General features: G+C 37.7%; 1 protein-coding gene across 2 annotated transcripts in view; it reads left to right on the top strand.

Moving 5' to 3' along the window:
• Positions 1 to 14,191: 14,191 nt before the first annotated feature.
• The window catches only part of LOC149843598 (RNA-binding KH domain-containing protein RCF3-like), a 31,257-nt gene continuing 23,948 nt past the window's right edge, over positions 14,192 to 21,500 (top strand). The window contains exons 1-3 of one of the 2 annotated variants that reach the window (XM_089999954.1): positions 14,192 to 15,108; positions 16,066 to 16,527; positions 21,186 to 21,434. In XM_089999954.1, the coding sequence (XP_089856080.1) occupies positions 14,476 to 15,108; positions 16,066 to 16,527; positions 21,186 to 21,434 (1,344 nt within the window). In that variant the 5' untranslated portion in view covers positions 14,192 to 14,475. The remainder of the gene's footprint in view (positions 15,109 to 16,065; positions 16,528 to 21,185; positions 21,435 to 21,500) is intronic. The other variant, XM_089999952.1, reaches the window with a different exon arrangement.

Raw genomic sequence — 21,500 nt, 5'->3', positions numbered from 1 at the left:
ATGTTTGTTTGGAGCCTGCTAGGGGTTTGGGGTGCAGAGTGTGTGGTGGTTGGTTGGTCTGGGAGTTGATGGGTGGAGGTGAGAGGGTGTGGTTCAGAGTGAGAATTTTTCATCTTATCGTGAATGTGATCTTACATGGGGCTGGTGTTGATCTCCAAGTTTTTGGTAAGTATCCAGATTGGCGCTTGTTTGCTATTACAATGTTTTGGAAAATTTTAATTGCTGAGCGCATGAATTTATTAAAGTGAAACCATGCTCTTTCTTGGCCCTCCTCCATCCTTCTGGAATTGTTCTCATGCTCTAGTTTTTAATAAACGCCACTACTTGGAACATTGTATTCCTTAACAAGCATGATGGTGGAGAAGAATTGTTCTCATGCTCTGTGCTGACCATGCTCCTTTACAAAGTAATGTGGTCGATTGTGGTGTATTCGTAATGATGTATATTGAAGCAATATACAATGAACGAGAACCTGGTTTCGACGTTGTATGTTATTTTTATCCTCTGTTATTGGGGACTCAATTTATATATTGGTTTCACATTACATTTTTGTTGCAGGATGATATACCAGGATTCTGCACCGAAGTATACAAAAAATCGACTGAGTTTTTAAATGCGAAAGACAAAAATAATCAATTAGCAAGAGTACTTACAAGGAAACGAGCGACGCGATCCCCCAAGGATTAATATGATGTATAAAGATTTCTAACAGATTTTGTAGACCGTGTATACCAAATTTTGTATACAAATTTTGTAAGACTGTATATAAATTATGTAAATCGCTTTGTGTTGAAATAAAATTTTAATTTTACTAAACACGCGATTAGAGATGTATATTATTAATAAATCATTGTAATGCTTACCCTACGTAAATGAAAATCATAAAAGGGATTAGCGATGTATACGGTGAACAAATGCTTGTAATGTTCGGCTGTCGTTAATGAAAATCCTATAAGCAATTACAGATGTGTGTTCTTCATAAATTATTGTAATGCTCACCCTCATTGAATGAAAATCACAAAATAGATTTGCGATGTATGTGGTCAACAAAGGCTTGTAATGTTCACCCTTCATAAATAAAAATCCTATAAGCGATAAGAGATGTGTGTTGTTCAGAAATCATTGTAATGCTCACCCTCCATGAATGAAAATCGCAAAATAGATTTGCGATGTATGCGGTCAACAAAGGCTTGTAATATTCGCCCTTCGTAAATAAAAATCCTATAAGCGATAAGTGATGTGTGTTGTTCAGAAATCATTGTAATGCTCACCCTCCGTGAATGAAAATCACAAAATAGATTTGTGATGTATGCGGTCAACAAAGACTTGTAATGTTCGCCCTTCGTAAATGAAAAACCTATAAGCGATAAGTGATGTGTGATGTTCAAAAATCGTTGTAATGCTCACCCTCCGTAAATGAAAATCGTAAAATAGATTTGCGATGTATGCGGTCAACAAAGGCTTGTAATGTTCACCTTTCGTAAATGAAAATCCTATAAGCGATAAGTGATGTGTGTTGTTCAGAAATCATTGTAATTCTTACCCTCCGTGAATGAAAATCGCAAAATAGATTTGCGATATATGCGGTCAAAAAAGGCTTGTAATATTCGTCCTTCTTAAATAAAAATCCTATAAGCGATAAGTGATGTGTGTTGTTCAAAAATCATTGTAATGCTCACCCTTCGTAAATGAAAATCGCAAAATAGATTTACGATGTATGCGGTCAACAAAGGCTTGTAATGTTCGCCCTTCGTAAATGATAATCCTATAAACGATAAGTGATGTGTGTTGTTCAGAAATCGTTGTAGTGCTCACCTTCCGTAAATAAAAATCACAAAACAGATTTATAATGTATGCAGTCAACAAAGGCTTGTAATGTTCGCCCTTCGTAAATGAAAATCCTATAAGCGATAAGTGATGTGTGCTATTCAGAAATCGTTGTAATGCTCACCCTCCGTAAATGAAAATCGTAAAATAGATTTGCGATATATGCAGTCAACAAAGGCTTATAATATTCGTCCTTCGTAAATGAAAATCCTATAAGCGATAAGTGATGTGTGTTGTTCAAAAATCGTTGTAATGCTCACCCTCCATGAATGAAAATCGTAAAATAGATTTGCGATGTATGCGATCAACAAAGACTTGCAATGTTCACCCTTCTTAAATGAAAATCCTATAAGCAATAAGTGATGTGTGCTATTCAGAAATCATTGTAATGCTCAGCCTCCGTAAATAAAAATCGCAAAATAAATTTGAGAGTTTAAGGATTTTAGGTTTTACTACAATAATACAAAATGAGTTAAATTCTTAAATACAAATAGATTTCGTTCACAAATACAAACAAAGACATATCATTCTCGCTGTAACTTCGTTACTACAAATCCACATGATTTACATGATTTGCAATCACATTTATATAGAAAAAATATTAGTATTTAGTTACATTATCAATGGGAGGATAGTTCCATCGAACACATATCTATCTTTTAGAGACTCGGATTTTTACAGAAGAGAGCACCAAAACATCCATATCGTTCATCATTGCGTCCTTCTATGCTGAGGATACATCCTCTGCAAGCAAGCGAGCTTGAGAAAAATGGTACCCCACTGCACCATTTTCATCGGACTGAGGCCGATTCTTAGAGACTCTAGCATTGGTGCACTCTTGACAATAAGCTTCAAAGGTCAGTAACTGTTCCCTTAAAGGAGCCGAGGGGTTATATGATAGATCGCTCACCCTACGTATTTGTCATGAAGTATATCGAAGATTAGGCATATATTTTTTCAACTGAGAAGTATGGTATGCGAACAATATAGGGTCCAACAGTAGGAATAGATCAAATAGATGGACATCTGCATCCCCCCCCCCGCCCCCTGTCTATCAAGCACAGGTAGAAGGAACACAGAAGAACAAAGAAGAAAGAAAAATACAAGGAAGAAGAAGAAGAAGAAGAAGAAGGAGAAGGAGGAGGAGAAAAAAAAAGAAGAAGAAGAAGCTGCGCTGTCGCAGAAAAGAATGAGGAAGAGAGGTTAAACAGATTAGGGTTTTAGACCTAGAAAACGGGTCAGGTCTGGTAGAGTAGGGTTTTATATATAGATCTATATTAGGGTTTTACATTTTACAGGGTTTTAGGCACGTGTACAGGCATTGACACAATGTGTGGTCTTGGTAAGTACACTTCCAATTAACAGTTGCAAAACGTTATGAGTAAATCACTATATTACATATCAATATTGTTCACATAGACAAACAAAGACATGTCTTGTTTAGTGTTTAGGGCCTACTGTTTAGTGTTTAGGGCTTATTGTTTAGGGTTTAGGGTTTAAGAAGCTACCGAGACAACGATATATTTTTGTTTGTCTTTGTTAACAATAGCGATATTTAATACCGCGATTGACGAGCTTTCTGTTTTAGGTTTACGAATTTTTTGGGGAGGAAATTGGATTTAGGGTTTAGGGTCACGATCTTTGTCTATGTGAATGATGTAGCCTATCACAATTTATAATTTCATGCTGATTTAAGTCATAGTTGAAAATTGATTTCGCTGCTACGATTTATCTGATCACGATTTGTGTTGACGAGCTTTGTATAGTTAATGATTTTCCTATCGCAATTTACACAATCACATATAAAAGACACAAAAGATGATGAAAAACAAATCCAAACGAGACTTGCTATCATGATTTGACTGATTCGTCCTATCGCTTTGATTAGTTTTGTATAAGAAAGATGAAATGACATTTATTAACTTTATTACTGCGCAATGCGATTTATTGGCTCTCATTTTTTGATAACTGGTGTTATTTGTTTGAATACTAGCGGTCTGTGAAATGATGTTTCCTTCATATATGAATGACACATCGCACAAGTACTGGATGACGTGATTATCCTCTGCTTCGTGAATAAGAAACAGACAAATCGACGATTCTTTTATAAACCTCATGTTCGTGAATCGAACATATAATCAACTTCATCGCGAATGGGGTATCGATATCGATGAAGGAGATGAGGGAGGAGACAACAACAACTACACGACCAACGATGGCGATTCAGGCGTATATTGTCTAAACATCGTGTCCATTTTCTTCACAATTCGTCTCTTTTATGCCGTTTATGAGATTTGTGTTGTGTACTGTATAATGAAATTTCATTATCGTTTATTGAATATTCTGCTAATGTCAGTGGAACATCCACCAAAAAAGTTGGGTGAAAACTCAACAAATCACTCCAAGACAACATCAATCAGCTGCAAGATGAATTCGTAGAAGGGAACATTATCAATAATTTTGTTCATATGAAACCACTATCAGTTATCTATTTACGTATGTCATGAGTATGTACGTTAACAAGTTCATATTTGTTGCAAACACACTATATCCGATTTCATCAAGTATATTAAAAGCAACACAACAAGCAAAACTAGAAGCATCGTCAGCCCTTATTTCATGGTATATCGGTTCTCTTTTATGTTTATTTTGGTTTTGATTTACTCTTGTTGCTTTGTATTTTAACATTGCTATTATCACTCTTTTCGGTCAACAGAGTATCGTACGTCGATTGCCATACTTCATTGGATTTCAAGATGGACTACCATACTGGGTTAACAATGATCATTGCAGAGACTTTTGGTCAAGTGAAAAAGTAAGTGAACAAACCTCTTGTGCAAGGTTACAACATAATAGTCCTAACACCATTTGTACGATCGATTTGCAAATATTGATTCCTATACTCTAGCAATCTGAAAAGCATTGGGTCTTATACGTGATGGATTTACATGAAAAACTACTATGGTGTTACAATTCGTTGGACTTACATAGTGGTTTACAACTTGACATTTCACATTTTGTATGATTCTATCTATAAGGGTATCGTATCATGTACGGTGGTCAAGAATTTACTTTCTTCTACATTAATCACAAGTCAGTTTCATCAAAGACATTTTGGGAGTCGACGTTAGCGAGTGGATCTTTCGCTTTGCACACCATGCTCATTTACAAAATAATGGCGTCGATTATCACATATTTGTAATGAAGTATATTGAAGCGATATACAATGGTCAAGAACCTTATTTCGACGTTGTATGCTCTTTATTACCTTCTGTTATTGGGGACTCAATGTATATATTGGTACCACATTACATTTTTTTTGCAGGTTGATATGCTTGGATTCCACACATAACTATGCAAAAAATTGATGATGTTTCTATTTGCGAAAGAGAAAATAACTCAGCCGGCAAGAATACCTAAAAGGCAACGAACGATGGGACCCCCCACGCAGGAGTAATTTGATGTGCATCAACTTCCAGTAGATTTTATATACTGTACAACCAACTTTTGTATACACAATTCTTGTAAACTATGTATACAAATTATGTAAATATCACTAGGTTCAAATAAATAAAATTTTAATTTCACTAAATACGCCAATAAATTGAATTGTTATATAGTAAAAGCAAATCGTTGTTATGTTCGCCTTTCGTAACAGAAAATCGTTCAAGTGATTCACGTTGTGTAAAATGGAAATAAGATGTTTTCTTGAACATGACTTTATATAAGTGTACAAACATTATTTGCAAAAATATTAATAAAGGGTGAAATCGATTTGCACAAGCAATCGCAGTGCACCTTTACCATGATTTGTGCTCATGAACAGAGTGATTGCCATCCAGTTGTGAGCGACATTGACGTCAATCCGTAAATCGTTATACCATCATGATTTACAAAATGACGTCTGTCTTTTAGACAACGAGCTTTGTCTAAGTGAACGATACGTACCATCACGATTTACACAATGACCTATGATGGCTACATGGTGTAGCGATTTGCTATTACGGACAATGTCTATGTCATCAATTTTTTCTAATCACCTTTACAGGTGATTGGGAAAGACAGTTTAAGAATTTTGGGTTTTGCTTCAACGATAAAAAATGAGTTAGATTCTTGAATACAAATGATTTCGTTCAGAAATAAAAACAAAGACATATCATTGTCATCGTAACTTTGTAACTACAAATCCACATGATTTACATGAATTACATGATTTACAACCACATTCATATATAAAAAATATTAGTAGTTGGTTATAATGTCTATGAGCAGCTGAGGATACGTCCTCTCGAAGTAAAGGAGCTCAGTAGTAATGGCAACCCACTGTACCTTATTTCTCAGTAAACGAGCTCTGCTGTTTTGTTAAACTCTTAACAAATCCGACAATGTGGAAATTGGGTCATGAAAAGAGGTATGACAACTAACTTGATGGTAATACTTAAAAATAGTTCACACACGATTCCTGTGTTTCATAACTCGCTTTCAAATTGATCTAAGTCTGTCATGAAACAAAAAATATAAGACACTGCATTAAGTTTCACAAGAAATGCAAACATCTTTCCAACATTGATTACATACCAAAAGACTTGTAAAACTGAAGCTATCATTCCGAGAAATCTGGTTTGGAGGATCGAAGGTTACAATGTTAGAAATTACATATGTAGGGTATTGTTGCATTGTTAAAAATTACACAAGTTAGATATTGATAAGCTTCATATAATGCAATTTACATGGGAAGCAATATAATGTCTTACATACTTGTTCACACGAAGGGCTTTGTTGCTTTTGATTAGAGGTTGGTTGTTTCTTAGACATTTTCTTGTCAACCAATTCTAATGCACCATTTGCCCTCTGAAGACTGCAATAAGAGGTAGGTATTCTTTTAATACCCTTCGCTTGATGAATATTTTCATCATAATCAACAACATTCACTACTGACTTGTTGAAGATGATGTTTACGCTTCGACGCAACTTCTAAGGAGTGTCAAGGGAAGCATGATTTTCACCTACGTTGTTCGATCCCATTATATTGGACTGGTATTCATGAGCTGCAACAGACTGATGGTGAATTAACTGCATGTTTTCAAGTAACTCCCTTGACGCTTTTCTCATGTATACATAGGCTTCTTCACTTTTCGATACCAAATCTGCAACATGCATAAATGACCTATATAGTTGTTGGTAACGAGAGGCTATGTGGCACTTCTCATCAACACCAGATTGATTGACATTATCCATATTCAGCAGTTCAATCTTTGCTTGTCTCATCCATCTTCGCATTAAATATGACTCAGGTATTTCTTGTATATTCTCTTGATTAAGTGTCTTTAATGCATGACAGCATAAAATACCTTTGAATTCATACATTTTGCACGTACATTCAATTTTTTCGTTGTCAACATTATACGTGACATGTGCTTCTTGCCTTTTCTGATGCTCTTCGCCCTCTCATAAAATATGGTATTTGTGCATATTCTCGATTTGCATGAGTCCTTCTATGTTGTAATTCATGACATATATAACCTCTTTCTTAATCCATTCAAATACAATTAGTGTATACAGATCTGCAAGCCACATCAATATTTTCATGCACAAAGTTACAGGGCGTGTATTGAGGCATTTCACATCTTGTTCAAGTTCATTTTGTCTTAGACCGTCTACAAATAATTCATATTGTTTCATGAAGCAAAACATTGTTAAACATGAATACAAAGTTTTCTTCAGCGTGGCATGCATAGATTCAGCTCTTTGTGTGCTTATCATACCTGCACAAAATTATTGTCTTCCATATGCCAATGCCCACTTCTCTTTTTCTGCATATAAATTTTGTAACCACAGACAATCTTCAAGGTCATATATCTAAATCATTTTCTCCCAATCTAACATAAAAGTGACCTCGTCTACGCTCTCAAGTGTACACCTTGTAAACTTTTTGTCAAACACTGTCTTCTGATTAAATATGTGTCCTATGTTCTTTGTTGCATTTTGAAAGATATGCCACAAACATAGAAGATGATGTGCATCTCGCTACACATGAAACACTACAACTACAATTGCGTGATCACCATCTGTAAGTACAACTTCAGGTTGTTTCCTATTCATTGCCTATGTAAATACTCTGAACAACCAGTCAAAGCTTTTTTTGGTCTGGTCATACAAAAAAGCGCTGCCTAATATACAACTCTGTGAGTGATGGTTCACTCCGACAAACTGCGCAAATAGCCACTATTCAGTATTAATCTTCACTCTTATATAAAAAACAAACACATTATTAAAGCATTCATAATCTACTCTTGACTTTGAATCTGTCCAAAACATATTCACAACATATCCATCTTTATCTAGTTGCTTTGCACTAAAGAAACCAATGTTAATGATTGATTTCTTCTCTAAGTAATCAACCAAAGAACATATTTCTCCATTCTTCATGTTATCTGTCATCTTCCTTCTCAAGTGGTTTCTTAGATCCATAGGTGTGAATGACACATTCTCGCGACCACCATCTATGTGCGCAAACAAATTGTATGTCTTTCTTGGTGTAATGTTGGCGCTATCAGATATTTCAGCCATTGCAGCATGCACTACAATTACTTTACGATGTGACCTTAACATAGGAGTAATAAATGAAGTAGATAAATCATGATTATGATCACTGATTAAAGTACGAACTACATATTTTCTATTCAAAAGTCTTCTTAACACCATTCTCGTTGGACATCCACATCTTGATTTTGACATGCTCCTTGTTGGATTTCCAATTGATTTCTTCCAACCTTCCCGAGAACAAACATATATCTTTCTCACCATGACACCCTGTGCATTTTTTTACCAAGAAAACCTTCTAACACTGAAGCCAAATTTTAAGGCATAATCATTGTAACATTTATATGCAACATCCTCAGTATTAAACTGCATTCCTTCTACGAGAGCATAGTCAGGTGTACTATCATGTACATTCTCAGTGCCTGCACCTTTATCAAGTGTACTGTCAGAATCATCTACCTCATTATCGAATTGTATTTCTTCTGCTAAAACATTCAAGTCAAGAGTGAATCCAATGCCTGCACCCTTGTTATCATGTGCATCATTAGTACACGTGTTCACTTCTTCAGATGCGTCATTAATACATATGTTCACTTCTCCATATCTTTCAAATGATTGAGATAGATCATCTTCATTACAACCAGATGATAAGCTCACCACGATTATAAGCAAGACATCAATTTGCGTTAGCAAGCGCATACATTTACTACAATTTATTCAAGATGCATATAACAACGGATACCGATAAGGTTAAGCAAGTCAAAGAAACGATTTAATGAATTGCAGTATAAAAGCAACTGCGGTTTGTAAAGAAATGACATGTCATACATTTGTGTTGACGATAACACTTTCATTATATCTACGATGTTGTGAAGCAAGTTCAATAGGAATCGCTAAATGAGCAGCGATTTGAATACGAAAATCGCTACCGCAAGCACGTAAAAATGTATTTCTGCATGCACATGTTTTAAAAGTCTTTCTACAAATATCTTATAAATATATACTACAAAACACATAATATCTTATAAATCGATGTACATATCGAATAATATATTACAAATCAATACGACAATTCAACATAATACCTTACAAATCGACACTACAAAACACATAATGTCTTACAATTCGATAAATATATCGCAAAATATATTACAAATCAATACAAAAATTCAGCATAATAGCAAACAAATCGATATTAAAAAACAAAACAATATCTCCCAAATTGGTAGTATGTTACTAAAACCGTGATTTGAGATACAATGCATATACTAAGTGAATGAAAGATACCAGATGGGGTAAAGGCCCTTCCTCACATTTGTAAACAAGCATTCTTGTCAACAGGTTCCAGCGTCTTATAAATATCGATAAGTTTTCAACCATCGAAAGGACAAGATCTATCTGCAATAACAAAACAACGCTTTAATGACACTCAAGATGACATACATTCTTCAACGATAGCATGATGACATGGAAATGTACTCACGACGCCTTAATGGCACTGGTTGGAATGTTTGTGCGTCATTGCTTTCTTCCATAATGCCTAACGACAAAGAAAAAGAAGAGAAGACTGTAAAAAGAGATGGTCGACAAATTTACCTATGACGCCCACCAATGATCAAACCAGTCGATTGCGAACACAAGAATGTTTTGTAACACAAGGCAGGGATGAGAAGACAACAATGTGTTGTAAAACAAGCTAAAAAATAAGGCGGGAACCTCGACTCGAGACGACGACAAAGTTTGCGCTGTCAAAGGGAGCTCCTGTTACAACAGTTGAAGCAAAAGTTTACTGCTTAGGGCGAAAACGGAATGTTTGAACTTTGAAGAGTTAACATCATACTTTCTGGATGGAGGACTTTTTTTGTCCTTTTCTTGAACCGTCATTTTTCTTCTTTTGAATGAAGGATATTTTTGTAATTTTCTCGAACCGTCGTTTCATGGCGAGCATAATAGAAAAGGGTATTTAAGTCTTTGCAACTGCACTAGATTCTGATGCTAAGTGATGGCGACACACACAGGGATACGAGCTCCACAAGCTCTTATACGTGGCACTCATTGGGACCCCCAAACACGAGATGTAGCTAACAACCGTCTTTGGGGGAGAACACACACCACCCTCTCCCAACACAAGGTTACGTGCACTAGCTGCTCTTACCAGACAAGCAAAGCCCGTTGATGCATAACACACATACATAACGCCATTATCCGATCAAGAGAACCCATATCCACTTTCCTTGCTAACCTCTTTTTTCTCTCTGCACACACTTGTAAAAATAAAACCACTAAAGATCACAAAGGATAGAGTCTAATGACGAGAGAGAGAGAGAGAGAGAGAGAGAGAGAGAGAGAGAGAGAGAGAGAGAGAGAGAGAGAGAAATCACAATGGTCTTAGGGGTTGGTTGAATAGAAATGTACAAAGGTTGTATACCTTAGAAAGGAACCATGTTGGCGCATACGGAAATAAATGATTCAGTTCTCCAAAGATAGTTTAAGGACAGTTTAGAATTGGATGCAGAAGCTGAAACTGTTAATAAGGAACCTAGAATATCAAAAGTTTCCCCTTTAATATTAGTAATTCAGGAATAATGCTTTGGATAATCCAAAGGGACAACCCCTCCCCCGGGTGCTTTTCTTATCACAAACTGCACATTGGCTGGCCTCCGGTAGGTAAAACCCTTGAGGTTCATCCTACCTACCCACCTAGTAGTACACAAGGGATGCCACCCATGGGTTTCCAACTTGTGATGTCCTGTCAACTTTGTGACGTTCACAAGTTGCCCCTACCAGATGAGCAGAGCTCTTGTGAGCTACAAAAAATGATTTTTATGATAATAGCCATGTCGCTTAATGGTTTGCACTAGGTTGGTGTCAATCTAAAGACTAGAACTATATTGTGGGTCAGATCGTAGGATTGGTAAACAAGCAGAACGAATTGACCAGAGGGTGTTCAAGCTCAGCTCATTTTTTGTGTCGAGCCAAATTGAGAAGCGCTCATGAAAAAACCATTAATTGACAGGAGGGTGTTCAAGCTCAGCTCGTTTTTTGTGTCGAGCCAAATTGAGAAACACTCGTGAAAAAACCATTAATTGACGAGGGTGTTCAAGCTCAGCTCGTTTCTTTGCAAGAGCGAGTTTGTTTACAAATATATATATATATATATATATATATATATATATATATATATATTAGAATTAAAAATAATAGAATGTGGACCTTAAGCCTGTTAAGTCAAGTTCAAACTAGCTCAATTACAAAATAAACATTGTTTCAAACTTGTGAGCAATAGGATTTGAACTCCACCTATTGCTTACAAGCCAAACACTTCAACCATATTCATTCTATAATGTTAAATATATGCAAAAAATATTTATGATTAGATAATAAGACTATAAGAGCTGAGCTGATCGAACATTGGCGGTTCACTCTCCAGCTTGCTGAGCTGATTTCACAAGTTTGAATGAGCTCTTTACGAGCCGAACATGAGCCAAGCCACAAGCAACTCATTTTGTTACCCAGCTTTATCAGACCTTAGTCACAAATCTTGATATTCGGATTTTCTTCTAATGATGAATTAAACATATTTGTTTTTTCAAGAAAAATATTGGTGTATCCAAATTGTAAAAATATAAGAAAATCCATTGAAAATAAAAAATATAAATATCAGTTAATAGCATGATAATATGGCGATAAAAGCACGAAGTTTTAAAATTGGTGCAATTTTACAAAATTTATTTTTGGTTTATATCAGTATGTGAAAATCTAGTCCTAAAATGGCAAGATTTTCAAAAGATGTCAGGTATAATATTTGTGACTATGAATCCAACTTCGAATCCATGTTCTATTTAATTCGCTGACATCCCCATACGGTTCATATGCACATAAATTACAAGGTCTGATTGCATGTAAATAAAGTTGTAAAAAGATTTTTTTTTTTCAAAATAAAAGAGTTCCACTCATTTTTTTGTTCATAAAAAACATGGACAAAGTTTTCCTAGAAAAGCTTGTCATTTTGATTAGAGATATCTGATTTTTTTCTCCAAATAAATAACCAAATCTTTTTTTTTCCTTGTAATCAAATGGGGTCTAGTTCAAGCATAGTCCTGATCGGGTGCAATATGATTGCACAAAAATATGTTCATTAAGCATCCGATCCCCCTCCATCAGGTCTAACGTTTAAGCATAACCTGCAAAGATCAGGTGCAATATCATTGTGCAAATATTTGTGCATTAAGCACCTGATCACCCTCCATCTTGGGGACAGCGCCTATCAGGTGTGGGACCCAAGACCTGATGGAGGGCTTAATGCACAAAATTTTGTGCAATCATATTGCACCCAGTCATCCGAAACTGCCAAAAATGCGATGACAACATCCTTTTCTAATTAATTCAGGAGGGGCTTAAATCCCCCATAAGTTGCCTTGTGGGCCATATCGCATGGACAGAAATACAGACACGACACGGGCACAAGGCACAACACGCCATTTTATAAATTTATTACATGAGCAATGTAATTTATAACATTCAATTTGTAAGAACATATTGTTCGATGTTTTTATATATAAAAATTTATTATTAGATAACGTTAATTTTTACAATATATGAATGTACAAACTAAATATTAAACTCAAAATTATCAAGCAAGACGTTCTATAATGATAAAAAGATTGTATAAAAGCAAAAAAAAAAAAAAAAATTAAACAGGTTAAACTCATGCCACAGATTTAGGGTTAAGAAGCAAGCCGAGACAAAAGTGGCTCAGCTTGTGTTCTACTCGTAAGCCAAACATGAATGCCGCTCGGTTCAACTCATAGCTATGTCACAGGGACACACCATTTTGGTGATAACGCGAGCTGACACATGGACATTGACACGTGTGGATAGTATTTTAATATTTTAAAGTTTTATTTCAATATAAGATGCATTTTTAGTTTATATTGATTAAAAAGTTAAAAAAATTGTGTCTTATTGTCTTATTTAAAAAAAACAAACTTTTTTTTTATATTTACACGCAGAAACTGTCCCGGGAACAAAAGACAGCCACACTCTGGCTCTGCCCGTCGTGTTTACAATCACTGTTCTGATAGCGTAAAACTCGGTGAGCTTACCCCCTTGCAGTTTTCACACTTTGGCTTGCACAAGGTGTGACACCCATGAGATTTGAACCTAAATCGCCTGCCTAATGGCTTAGGCCCCGTCACACTGCACCAAACACCTTTGGGACAAAAAAAAAAAATTAGAACTTATGAGTTGAATCTACGTCCTGTGCGTCCCAGTGTCCACCTGTCTTTCTCACAGACTCAGAAATTTGTTAAGCAATAATATATATATATATTATGTTATATATAATTCAGTGTAAAACAAATGATTAAATATTTTGTTTGCAAGCAGTAGTAGTTCTAAAGATAGAATCTTATTTCTTCCAGCTCTAAATGTCAGCGCTCACTTTTTAACGAGTCATACATATGAGACAGTAGCAGGGGGTCTCCATTTTAGTGGTGTGTCCACGGTGACACGGTTGGACAATTATGGATATTATTTTAATATTTTTATACTTCTTTATCATTTAAATAATATGTTTTAGTTTTTTATTTGATAATTAAAAAAAAATGCATGTCATCATTTAATTTTTCTTAAAAAAAAGCTGAATTTGCACACCTTACTTGAGTCACGCGTCGTGTCCGTATCTTTGTGACAGATCTCACAAAAGATGCGTGTCACCCACCCACAGTTTTCAACAAAACCATCCTAAAATCCCTCCTCTCTACATACGTCTAACCCAAGTCCCCAACCCGCCGGCACCTGGCCGGCCCCCTTTCCCCCTTAGTACCATCCTTTGATTTCTTCCTCGTTGCGGCGCTTTTAGAATCCAAACTCACTTCTTTGCAATCCAACAGATTCAGAGAGAGTGAGAGAGAACAGTCACAAACACTACCCAATAGAACACCAACACAGGAGGACCACAGTCCAAACCACCAAGCTCCTCCCCCGCACCTCATCAACATATTTGCATGCCTCTCACTACCAAAACCAATCACCCAAACGCCCACCACATCATCATCATCATCACCCAACAAAATCAAAAGCCCAACAAGAGTCAAACAAGAGATGGAGAGGTCCAGAACAAAGAGACCATACAGCAGCAACAACAACAACAGTAGCAGCAGCAGCAACAACAGCTATTCCCATTACTACGACCGGCCGAAGCGGCCGTACAGCGTCGGCGGAGGCCACCACAGCCGGAACCGCCGCGGGCCGTACCCGCCGGTGGTGGACGCCGGGCAGCCCATCAACACATGCTTCCGCATTCTCTGCCCCGACATCAAGACCGGCGGGGTCATCGGCAAGGGCGGCAGCGTCATCAAGTCCCTCCGTCAGGAGACCGGCGCATGGATCTCCGTCCACCAGCTCGCCGCCGGTGACGACGAGCGCATCATCGAGATCACCGACGTCCGAGTCCGCGAGTCCGACGGCGGCATCTCCCCGCACTCGCCTGCCCAGGACGCCCTGCTCATGATCCACGAGCGGATCATCAATTGGGACGACGACCCTTCCGCTGCCTCCTCCGGCGGCCGCATAGCCACCCGCCTCGTCGTCCCCCGCAGCCACGTCGGGTGCCTGCTCGGTAAGGGAGGGAAGATAATCGAGCAGATGCGGCAGGAGACCAATGCCCACATCCGTATCCTCCCGAGGGACCACCATCTTCCCCGATGTGTTTCCCCTTCGGATGAGCTCGTTCAGGTACTCCCCTCCCTCTTTTTTTAGCTTTGCATCTCAGAATCTCAGTTTTTTAATGTACCCATTATCCAGAAAAGGGGGATTTCATGCGGTGTTACATTCTTCTCTACAATGCAATATCCTAGCTTATCCCAATTTCCTGGATAAGTGGGTTAATTCAAACCGTGGAATGTGATATCCCAACTTCATCCCAGTTTTCTGCATCAATGCGTTTTTTTAATATTTTATGAACACGATGAAGGTATTCTTCCTTCCAATTTGTTTTTCTTCTTATTCCTTTGTTCTATTTTGTTTGCTCTCCCTCTCCCTCTCTCTCTCTCTCTTTTAAATCTTAGGTTCGTTTGAATGGGTTCGATTTGTTCATAAGCTTGATCGGCATTTTATTACCTGTTTTTCGAGTAAGGAGAAGCCATTGGGTGGATTTTGTAGTTTTGGATGCATGGTGAATGTTATGATTTAGAAGCGCTTATTTATCCGGAGAGTGACCTTTTGCGATATGGGATTGTTGATTTCATGCCCAATTTTCTTGTTGAATGAGAGTTTTTAGAACTCCACCTTCATCTGGTGAATTGTATCCAAAGTTTAATGTAATTTTTTGGGTGAAGATGTGCATCCACGCACCTTCGTTTGATTGTTTTCTGTTTGCTACTAGAAATAACTTGCTCATGACATTGGTCAACTTGAAACAATTTTGTGTTTTGACAAAGTAGAAATATTTTCTTGTTTCCATGCTGTCAGAAAAGCCTTAAATTGTTGTTGGTAGCATATATACCATGCATTACCTTTGTCCATCTTTTGAATTGGACTTTTATGATTGAAAAACAACCCTCACAAGTTTGCAGCCTAGAGGGCTCTCCAGACTCCACAGCCAAACTGCTGTATAGAAATTATTCATTTGATTATAGTCAATCCATCACATTATAAAGTTTGTTTCCCATCATCTGACAAATTTCTGCGCAGGTGGTAGGTGATGCCAATGCTGTAAAAAAAGCCATAGCAGTTATTTCATCTCGTTTAAAAGAGAACCCGTTGCGTGATCGTGGTTCATTTCATGGTAGATTGCATTCACCTGACCCACATTTCTTTCCTGACGATGATTTCACACACTATATTAACTCTGGTTCAATCCGAGGACCACTCGATGAGCCTGCTACAGGAATAAGAAACTCGGGATATGCTTTGCAGCCATCTGGATATGGAAAATACGACTCAGATGCCAATCACAGTGCGGATCATATGGAGTCATTGTCTAGCGAAGAGATAGTATTTCAAATATTATGTCTGTGTGACAGAATTGATAGAATTGTTGGAGAGGACCGTAGTTTACTTGCTTTGCTTCGTTATGAGGTTGGTGTGAATGTCAAGATTGCTGATCCTGTACCAGGATGTGATGAGCAGATAATCATCATTACATCAGATGAGGTATTTAACCAAGTTGTTCAAAGCTTCATCTGTTTTCTTTCATCATTTAATTTTTATCCTTTTGGCACATTAAAGCAAACTGCTGCAAGTCAGAATCAAAATGGTGTGGCTTCTGTGGATGACATCTGAGAGAGTTGTCTGAATTTCGTGGGAAGAGAAACACCATATACTTGAAAAACAGATTAACATCCCTTTCTATATTATAAGAAACATAATTATGCTGATATTGCTGAGTAAAAGTCATGACAATGATAGTTGGTAGTTTTTTTATTTATTTACTGATGGACTACTGGTGTGCTAGCATGCTTGCCCATCTATTCAATCTCCTCCTAGAATCTTTAAAAAGGAAGTTGAGGTAATGTAATCCTGCCACCTCATGGTGTGAAAGCTAAACTCAAAACTCCTGTTACAATAACAAGCTCCTTTTGTCTTTTTCTTATTCTATTATCCTTCTCTCTTAGAATGCGTGCTTGCCAACAACTGGAAATTTGGACTAACAGATACACCTCTTCCATTTTGCTTTGGTACTTCTCTTCTATATTATGTTATATTTTGGCATGCTTCTACATCTATCACACAGATGCATGCTTAATAGTCTAAAACATAGTTTGATCAGCTGCACCACCTTGCATGCTATGTCACATGGACTCGCCAAATAGTTTGATCAGCGGCACCCGGTGCAGTCAACCCGCACACAGGGCTTTGTCCAAAATGGTCAGTCACGAGTCGGGTTCGAGCTGGACCCGACTCATGTTGAGTATTGAGCCTGACCTGGCCTAGCTTGTTATCTCGTAAGGACTTCGCACAATGGACCGAGCTGATCTCGGGCTCAACATGGAGAGAGAGAGAGAGAGAGAGAGAGAGAGAGAGAGAGAGAGAGAGAGAGAGAGAGAGAGAGAGAGAGACCCACCTGGACCCTCGCACCCAAGTATTTTTAAAGTGCCGCATCGCCGCACCCGTATGTGCACCTGCACCTATGTGACATAGCTTGCATGCCATCAACTGAGAATTGGAACTAACATATACACTTCCGTTTTGGTTTTGGTTCTTCTCTTCCATATATTTTGGCATTTTGCAACTTTTATCACACTGACACATACCTAAGATTCTAAAACTCAGCTGCACCACCATAGCTCGTGATACAGACCTAGTAGAACCCAAGTCCAATTCGGCATTAGGTGAAATGGATCAAGTTGGAACTAGATCCGATTTGGCTTTGGATGATGATGGACCCAGATTCGGTAATGCAAATGAGGACCCGCTCACCCAGGTGGAGCCCACATAGGGGTTGACCTCCTGTATTTTGAAGTTTGGATGGGCGTGTGGAAGGAGTTATTATTAGCTAGACTTAGGTCTCCTAATTCTGGCTAAGTCTAAGTAGAGCTCCCTAAGTTTGGCCAAGTCCAAATATGACTTGCCTACTTTTGGCTCTTAGTTAAGTAGGCTTTTCCTAAGTTAAATTTTATTTACTTTTGGTGTTGTAACTTGTGTGGGGTGTTAATGTACCCCTCTGGCCTATATATAGTCTATTTAATTTACCTTTGAGGGATATGAAATGAAATTGAAAAGTTGCCTCTCACCCTCAAAATTCGTCTCTCTTCTTTCTCTATATTTCACGCCTAGCTCTTTTTCTCTCACTTACCTTTATACGGTTGAAGATCAGACCTGCTTCAGGTCGTGAAGCTCTCAGACTTGGCTGCTGTCCAAGTCTGAGGTTCGGCTAGCATTGGTGGACTCTCAAAGACTCTGTGGCTGACCCATTTGTGATACCTTGGTGAACTCTACCCCCTGCAGACTCTGAGCCTTTCCTAAGCTATGGACTATCCTAGACATCCCAAGGCTGACCAAGCCTTCCCTTAAGTCTAGACAAACCCTTGACCTTTCTTCAATCCGTTGAACCCAGCCCCTAGTTCAGATTTTGTCTGCTGTAATCTACAAAATCTGACCGGACTTGCCTTAATCATATCTCCCCAACCATACCTAGTTTAAGCCTGAAAATTTAGCCCTAGGTCCACCCACATGTCCCCATATAACCCACTAAAAACCATATTTTTCCTCCATCCCAGTTAGAAGAAATAAATCTTATACTCAGACTTATTTTTGCTAAATTTCAGTCCAGGCCCAAACCCATTTTTGCTGTTCCCATATTTTCGTCTCCCCAATCCTGACAAGTCTGACCCTCAAATTTTACCATAATCCTTCCTTTCCTGTCCTAAAACTTGCCTTAAATTTTTATAATTTTCTGCATAGTATTTTGAGGCAACTAATCTTTCTCTCAAGGTCTCTCAGAATCCAGTATGCAAACCTGCAGCCAGATAACCTGCAACTTGACCTGACTGTATCTCCCATGATAGAAACCTTATAACCCTGAGATTTTAACCCGAGTTAGCCCTAGGTGTCCAGAACCTTCCCATAAAATTTCAGGTAGATTGGGAGTTCTGAATTTTTCCCAACCTCTGTCAGAACAGCCTTAAACAAACCTTGTTTTCTAACCTATCCAACCTACCTAACCTAGGCTTGAAACTAGACCTACACTGTGGGCCCCGGCACATATCAGCTCATGACAATCATTGTAAAAACATTTGTCCTTCATTTGCTCAATTTTATTGGTAACTCATTTCTATCTTTAAGTGATGTGGGAACACCTAATATTATAGCTTGCTATCTTTCTATTGTATGTCTTATCCACTCTATGTCTCAGAGAATTGCACATGCAGAGGTAAATTAAATATCTAATGGAAAATATCACATCTTATTATTTAATTGGCCTTCTTGAATGATTCCTTGAATTTTCATTGATGTCTCTATGAAATTATTTCTGAAGGGTAGATATTTTTAGATGGGCTGAGTTCGCTGTACTCAAGCAGTGTCCGGTGGTTGGTTTAACCGAGTTCAGGTGCAAGTTGAGCGCAGTTGGTGTATTCGGAATCGTTTAGTGCATTAGCTGTAATATACTATAAAGAACAACCACTCCTCGTATTGACTAACATGATGGAGCGTAGGGACGAGGGCACTGCTCCCTCTATCTCACCACCCCTGTATGGAGTTATGTTTGCCTTTTTTCATAATCTAAGGTGAAGTGACTGTAGTTCAAGTTGCTTGGTGAGACAGATGGGATACTGAAGAAGAATGACTCTCTTAACTGTCTCAAGGGTTAAGGTGTCACACACCTTTTCTCAATTCAATCAGAAAGATTATAGGTAATAGAAGGAAATAACGGGGAACAACTGCTCTCTCTTTTAGAAGAGGAGTCAGATTCGTCTAGGTATGGCTACGAGGCAAAAGCCCCTTTCCCTCTATCTAGTGACCGGCGAGATGAAAAACCATTTAGAAGTAAATCCCACTAAACTTAACTTGTAATTGCGTTAATTGACAGGCACTCGGATTATGCACACCTCGCCACGGTGGGACCCACACTGGCCGTTTTCGATCCTCCCTTTTCTGACTGCTTTGGTGATTGGAAGGTGGTCCCTCCCTCAGGGTAGACAAGCGTCCTAGGTGCGAGTAAGCAGATAAAGGAAGAAACCTTACCAGAGTCAACTGATGAGGGGTCGCAAACTGTCAAACTTTTCTAAAGAGATAACATCATCATGAATGTGTCTCAAAAAAAGAAGAAAGAACTCATCATGACTGTGGTTCTTGACATGCTGTTTTCCATTTTGAGCAAGGACCTATCAGAGTATTGGAAAAATATTTAGAACTTGGTGCGTCCTACTGTATTTATGTGAAATCTTATTTATGGTAACTGTATGTATCTGTTGCATACCTTAAAAGACAGCTTTGTGTGTATTCAATTGTAAACAAATATATGTCGTGACTATGGAAAATTTGTCAGAAAACTTGTCTTGTTGACAGAATAGCCAATAGATGTACATGTAAACTGTTAGAGAACTATATACTTGCATTCTTTTAATGATCTGGTACAAAATTAAATAACTGGAGACCAAAATCTGTAGTCATATTCTTCATACATTTACACATAGCTTGAACATATTTGTGTAAGTACTAAAATATCATATACAATAACAAGAAGAATACTGTGACTACTGTATGCCGAAACCAATGAATAGCTTGGAAGATGTTGCAACAGCAATGCAGAGCGAGCATCATATTATGTACAGAAAAGTGCATATGATGTACACGGAATTTGTTATCCGATGAAGATATATGTCTCATATAGAAACTGTCATAAGACTCATAAACTAAAACTGATAAGGACCTATATTAACATTTATTGTATATACAGAATGAGAATGCCGGGCATCTTATGAAAAGCTGTGTTTTTTGTTTCAGAAAACATGAAGTCCCTTATCTTCTGTAAAAACAGTAACCTGATTAACTTTTGAGCAGATTTTAGTTTGCAAATTGATAAAACCAGAGATTTGTGGCTTGCAATAAATGTACCATGAAAGTTATGTGCTAGGAGTACTTGTTAATTGCATTCTATGGATCCAGTTGCTCAGTATAACTTGTGACTTGAAGAACGATGACAGGTACTCTAATATAACAAAATTTGGTTTTTCTTCTTTCTTTTTTTGGGGTCTGTATATATGCACCTTGGAGGCTGTTGGTATACGGTTATTATGCATTATGTAGTAGCTCTAAATGCTTCTTTTTGCTTAATATGCAATTCTTTCATGTTTTGTTGGTTTTAATAGGATCAAGATGACATCCTCTTTCCGGCTCAGGAAGCTTTGTTGCATATACAGACCCACATTGTAGATCTTGTTCCCGAAAAGGAAAATATTGTGAAGACAAGGTTGCTTGTTCCATCTATTGAAATCAATTACTTAGGTGAAAGGGATGTGTTCCTTGCTGAGATATGTAAGTCAACTAAAGCAGAGATACAAATTTTACAAAGAGAAGACCATCCATTATGCATGTCAGGTTCCGATGAGCTCGTTCAGGTTAATCTTTTCTCTTTTTCCTTATTTTGCTGCATAAGCATGTTGTATGCGATTTAAAGGGCTAGA

The sequence above is a fragment of the Nuphar pumila genome, chromosome 3, assembly GCF_984573655.1.
Source record: "Nuphar pumila chromosome 3, dmNupPumi1.hap1.1, whole genome shotgun sequence".
Lineage (NCBI taxonomy): Eukaryota > Viridiplantae > Streptophyta > Magnoliopsida > Nymphaeales > Nymphaeaceae > Nuphar > Nuphar pumila.
Note: the sequence above shows the minus strand (reverse complement) of the source record. Positions and strands in the feature narration are given on the sequence as shown.